This window comes from Bactrocera latifrons, unplaced genomic scaffold, assembly GCF_001853355.1.
Source record: "Bactrocera latifrons isolate USDA-ARS-PBARC rearing strain unplaced genomic scaffold, ASM185335v1 scaffold_37, whole genome shotgun sequence".
NCBI lineage: Eukaryota > Metazoa > Arthropoda > Insecta > Diptera > Tephritidae > Bactrocera > Bactrocera latifrons.
This window is the reverse complement of record NW_017537012.1, coordinates 1,714,366-1,720,952: the sequence shown is the minus strand read 5'-3', so window position 1 is coordinate 1,720,952 and position 6,587 is coordinate 1,714,366. Positions and strand designations below refer to the sequence as shown.

The 6,587-nt window shown below is 32.0% G+C and overlaps 1 protein-coding gene across 3 annotated transcripts in view; it reads left to right on the top strand.

Moving 5' to 3' along the window:
* The window catches only part of LOC108972014 (probable E3 ubiquitin-protein ligase makorin-1), a 2,993-nt gene extending 2,190 nt beyond the window's left edge, over nucleotides 1-803 (top strand). For all 3 annotated transcript variants that reach the window (XM_018938441.1, XM_018938443.1, XM_018938442.1), the window contains 3 exons: nucleotides 55-193; nucleotides 248-385; nucleotides 445-803. In XM_018938441.1, the coding sequence (XP_018793986.1) occupies nucleotides 55-193; nucleotides 248-385; nucleotides 445-546 (379 nt within the window). In that variant the 3' untranslated portion in view covers nucleotides 547-803. The remainder of the gene's footprint in view (nucleotides 1-54; nucleotides 194-247; nucleotides 386-444) is intronic.
* Nucleotides 804-6,587: the final 5,784 nt, after the last annotated feature.

Here is a 6,587-nt window from a genome sequence, read left to right as displayed (position 1 = left end):
AAAAAACATAAAAAACATATGTATATTAAAGAAAAACTTTTAAAAATATTACAGCTCCTGTCCAGAGTGTCGCGTATCTTCAGATTTTGTCTGTCCCAGTGCCTTTTGGGTTGAAACTAAGGAAGAAAAGGATAAGTTGCTCAGCGACTATCGATTAGCGCTTGGGGTAAAAGACTGCAAATACTTTAAAAAGGTAATATTTCAAAAATCAATGTTAATTAATTTTCTAAAAAAAATGTTATTGCAGGGTGATGGCAAGTGTCCATTTGGCAACAAATGTTTTTACAAACATGCTCTACCCAATGGCGATTTAGTTGATGTAGGCTGCCCAAAGCGTGCACGTAAATTACATCGTGGCTCAAACGATTTCATCGATTTGCTAGATGTATGTACAAAAGTATTAAGATTACGTGTGCAATGAAATAAATTATAACTTTATTTCAGATTTATTTGTGGGAGTTTGTGGAGCAACGCGACTACCATTGGCTTGACTTTTTGTCCGGCACCAGCGATGATAGTGATGATAGCGACTTTTCGGAGGAGTAAAAGTGTGCAGCTATTCGATAACTCCAAAGTTGTACAACTATCACATCTTGGCATCTATTAATCAATGTGTTACCAATATTAAGTTACGCAAAGAAAAAATAGAACCTATACACAAGTTAGATATCCAAAAAAATGGAATAAATTCATAACAGTCTATTAGCTGAAGCAGATCCGTTGTTAAGTATGCCAGAAACGGATTCCTAAAATAATATGATTAAATTGCACATATGAAAAAGGCGGCATTAAATAGATTTCGAACAAAAAAAAAAAAGAAACGACAGAAAATTGATTGTAAAAAATATACAAAAATAGTATAATCGGGCCGAATGACTCGTATCTAGCTTGTACAAGTATATAGAAAAAGAGCGATTACATTTATAGAAACACAAAACAACGAACTTTTTTCGAGTAGTAAAAACAAACAAAAATAAAGTGCATAATAAACAAAATAAGAAGTTTCCGAGCATTAAAAAACAACTKATAAATATGTGGGCATTGCAGAGAGAATAAACAACTAAAAAAAGAAATACAATAGAAATATGMTATTACGGAATATTTAAATTTAGATATATGTGCAAATATGTAAACATTACTTTGGTCATTTATCATATGATAAAAATAACAAATTAAATGTGTTAAATATTTAATATATATACATATATCAAAATTAACTACACAATACAAGCCGCATATAACCCACTGGTAGGAACTGTTTTTACGAAAAGCCATATCACAAAAATGGCGTACAAATTTCAAATGAAAAAAGAAACAAAAAGAAATCCTTTACATACATTTGAATTTGRTTGTGATTTATACTCGTAATTGCCACGCTGACCGCCATGGTGTCGGCTTCAATTGTAATAAACAACAATAATGATCATAGCGCTATGCGCGAGTTTGGGCGTGCGCCTGCCTTAAATGTCCCCCACCATCGCGCGCAACGAACGTGCACCGGATGAAATACGACTAGTGTTACTTTTATTTTCAAATATTATTAGTGATACGTACATCTATTTTTTATATACCTAGTTGTAAAGTTGGAAAACGCCAAAAGTTTGCTTGCGGCTGGATATAAAATATAAACGCATAGTAATATTTACAAAATTCCAACTAAAAGTTATGCAAATGCTGGTTAATAGATTTTGTCATGCATTCATTTAAATCTGCTTATCACGCCGTTAAATATGTAGTTTCTTGTCCTATAAACCACCTATTCGCCTTTATGAATTTTCTTCTTTCGTATTTATGTTGAAGTAATTGAACACTGGAATTCAGTATATACTTAAGTTGTTATTTGCTTAACAAATTACGGTGCAGTGTAAAAGTGTAGTAGTTTATTCAATTTTCGTTTTTTGAATTTGAAATTCATACGTACATATATGCCAAAAAGAACGTTCACATTTTTATTTTTTATTTTTTAATTATCAATATTTTTAGTTGATTATTATAAAGATTAAAAGTTAAATTGTTCTTAATCTATTTACCATATTTTTTCATTTCACATGTTGTCTGTTAAATGTATTAAATATATATATATAAAATTTGATTGCAAGGAATAAAGTCAAACCCGTTATATTAGCGTTTGTTACATATAAGCGTTAGAATTAACATTATTTTTATAAACAAACAAAAAAAAAAAAAAAAAACACTAAAATCCCTCATATGATAGATATAGCGTTAACAAATTAATTGCAATGAGTTAAAAATGCGCAAAAAATCTATTAAAGCGACATCTTCTGTGTATGTACGTATGTAAGCGCTTGCTTCAACACTTTACTAAAAAATAAAGAAGCAGAACAAATCATAAAAAATATTAATTTTGTATTTAATGTAACTAATTCTTTATTCATAAATATATACACACCTAACAAATACGATACACAAACTCATACATACATATTTTATATACTAAAAAGCAAAAATGGATTTATCAATTACACGATTGAAAAAATATATACTTAAAAATGTATTACATTAAATTGAAAATACCTCCACAAATTTATGCCAGCATACCCTAAAGAGGAGCTAAAAAGATCTAATTAAACATAAATTGTACTGTAATTACGCTAAAATCTCCTCGTACACAAAGTACTAATAGATAACTAGAATTACCGAAAGAAAACTATCAAAGTAAAACAATTACAACAAAGTCTAAAATAAAAGTCTAAAATCAAACAATAACACTTAATAAAAATATAACTTTGTAGGCGATTAGAAACCAACTGCAACTACATATAAATATCTTGATTTATTTATTATAAAAATTTAAGGTAAGTGGGAATCGTTATACGATCTGATCAAATTTGACATGGATTGARGAAAAGAAAATTTTACGTATTTTAATACAAATGCTGTTGTTGTTGCAGTGTATAAAACATTCCTTAAGCCATTTTAATCAAAAATTCAGGCACGTTCCGGTTACTTAGCTACAACAAATAAGCTCCGATGGTCTTCAATGGCTTCTGCAAACTTTTAGTGAGAAAGACAAAAAAAAAAAAAAAAAAAAAAAAAAAAAAAAAAAAAAAAAAAAAAAAAAAAAAAAAAAAAAAAAAAAAAAAAAAAAAAAATAGAAAAAGAGCCAGCTGCCACTGAAGTCATCTTGTGACTTCTAAATCAAATCACAATGTGGCGTGAGAGTCAACTAAGCACTAGCCAGGCACAGTGCCTACGTTTCTTTTATAGCGCCAGCTGGCAGCCAGCTTCCCTCGAAGTTACCTAGCGACTGTTAAACTACATGACATCGCGGCGCAAGAGTCATCTAAAGACTGGCCATGCACAGTGCCTGCGTTTCTTTTATAGCGGCAGCTGGCAGCCAGGTTCCCGCGAAATCACCTGTTAAACTACAAGAAATTGCGGCGCGAGTGTCACCTTATCAGTGGCCATCCACGGTGCCTGCATTTCTTATATAGAGCCAGCTGGCAGCCAGTTGCCTTAAATTCATGGTATTTGGGAGGGGTTGTGAAAATTGGACGATGGCATGGCACCGTTCACTTTATGGCGAAATCCCATATCTAAACTCGTTTCATTCTCGTACATTTCTGTATCACCGTACGAAAATGGAATAGGTGAAATTGGACAACAACTACGCCTACTTCCCATTTCAGATAATTTTAAATTCCACTTGATTCTTTTACTTTCTAGAACACAACTCAAGAAACAATTTATATAACGGGATAGACCTTTGCACGAATAATTCCTTTAGCGTATGCCATCTTATGACCAAAAGTTGTTCAAATCCAACAAAAACTGTTTAATCCGCTTGGTACCGAATATTTGGATCTCAGTACCTACAGTTGACTTTTTACCGCAAATATAGGCCAATGTGTGAGATGCACTATATGTATGTATAATTGAAACTTGGAAAGAACCCTTTCTTTATAAGACTTCCCTTAGCCGCTATATACCTATTATAAAGATTTCCGAACTTTCGGGAGACTTGAAACCGAATATATGGGTCAACATGTGAGTTATCTTAATAAAATTAATATAACGTGTTTTTTAATATCGGTGCAATTTTGTGTTTAGAATGAATAAAATCCGGTAAAAACTTGCCCTAGACCCCATATAACCAACGAGCCTTTTGCAACTGAAGATATCGCCCTGGCTTTAATCCTTGTAAGTCGTAAGAGTATGAAATATTGTTTTTTCACTTTGGGTACTCTTAACAACTCTGCAATTTTCATCTCTTAACACATTTTTATCCTAAATGCGCGCTCTCACCAAAACTTCCAGCACCCATAGCGCTCGCACACAATGCTCATGCTTTCCTATATGCATGACATAAGCTGCGTGACCACCAAAGGAGAAATAGTGACGCTATGATTCTTTGCATTGTTGTTGCAATTTTTTTAATGTTCGGAGTTGACCTTCAAATATTATGCATATAATAATAGATAGTCAAGAGTTGTTCTATTACTAACTCTGCACATTTGAAACTCTTACCATTGTTTTCAAACACGCATCCTAAATCCATCCTTTCACCAAAACTTCCAGCATCCTTGCATTTACATAAGTTCATTTTCGCTTTTAGATTAGCTTACTTCATTTTCTCTTCATCAGCTATGCGCTCTTACTTCGAACAGTTATACTTGCATATCAATGACACGCAGACAACCTGCGCACATCTCATCAACGCCCTCTTTATCAGCTATGATCTCTTACATTCAACAGTGATACACCTGCATATCAATGTTGCGCAAAGCGCCCTCATGCACACACTCGTGCGCTCATATGTACGTGACTAAGCTGTGTGCTCATCTCATCATTGAGAAATGGTAATGAGTGACGCTATGCTTGTTTGCATTGTTCTTGCAATTTTTTAATGTTCGCAGTTGACCTTGAAAATATTATGCATATAATAATAAGTAGTGAAGAGTTGTGCCGAATTTTCTAGAATCGTGGAATGCGAAATTAAGGGGAAAATTCCAATTGATGAATTCAATGTAACAGTAAAAATATTTAGTTACCAGTGGTAATGAAAGTGAACACATGTAATTCTTGGTGGATATTGTGAACATTTGTTAAAATTAGTGAAAAGTATTTGTTTAAAGTGTGTAATTGTGTTTTTTATCTAATTTAAAGTTAAAATCGTTAAAAAATGCAAAAATAGTGTCGTGAAAGTCGTAATGTGTTAAATTCCTCGAAGTTACAAATGTTTATTTTGTGCAAATTCCTTAAGATCGTGGCGGGTTCTTTCGTGTATGTGTATATGTGTGAATATAAGAAGCTGCATGCGTTTCGCTGCTGGCTAAAGTCGCATGTGTCGGGTATTAAGTGCGATAGTGTTGTTATAAAAAATAGCGCGTGGCGTAATATTTCCAAGACAAGTTTAAAAGGGTGAGTTTGTAACCAAATTATTTCAAACTTATAATATATTATATGTATAATATATTTATATTTGCTTATAATACACTTCTGTCTATATGTACATGCCAACTGGTCGATTTTCACTAAATAATCGCATATGTAGGAAATTCTGAAGAACTTCGCCTAAGAGATTATGGATCTATATTATAATATTATAATAATTTTTTCGCTAGTTTTGAGATATCCGAAAGAAATTTAATTCTATATAATAATATTCTATTATATGGTATATATAATAATAGTTTGGTTCACTTAAAAATTTTATGTATCACCTAAAGTTAATTGAGATAGATGTATGGTTATGTTTATATAAATGATCAGGTCAGGATGACAAGGTGCTTTGATATCTGGGTGACTGTCTGTACATCCGTGCAGGCTGTAATTTAAATAAAAATTTAGATATCTTGGTAAGGACGAGATAGTAGATGGGCGTAATCTGACTATTAATCGAAAATGTATAAGAACCATAACTAAGAAAAAAATTTTGATATCGAATTATAATTTTGCATAGAAGATCACTGTAGCAGGGGACACCTGTGGGGAAAAATTTAAAAAAGAGGGTGTGGCCYAGCCTTCAAATACTTTTAATGTGTATATCTCCTAAAACATTAAAGCTACATATATACGTCAGAGGTACTAAATTTTATACCCGAGATAGTATAAGAAGGTGAAAAATTACAATGGCCGTGAAAAGCTTCTTTATTTGACTTTATCTTCTCGAAATTCAGTGCGGATTATTAAGTCAAGTGAGCGCTGCAATATATAGCATATAACTGACCGATCAAACTCAAGTCTTTATATGGACAACCTTTTAATTTAGCAAGATATGTTCTCGATTTATGGAGCTGATTATTATCAAAGTCAGCGCTATAAACTCCATAAAAATTGTTTAGTTCGAACCACTRCATCATAAAGCTGCCATACAAACCGATCGATCCAAATCAGCATTAAGATCTTTTATACTCTTTTATGCCATAAAGAAATATACTCGTGCATGGTATTATTGTTTCCGCTGAAGTAAGAACACATGTGTTTTTTTTTGTTAAAAGTTTTATTTGTAACTTTATTTTATTTCTTTTTTTGCGTTTTATTCCTCTTGTTTTTGTTGTTTTTGAGTTTTTTGTTTTCATTTAAGTTTTTGTTAAATGTCTATAAAGTATATATAATATATATTC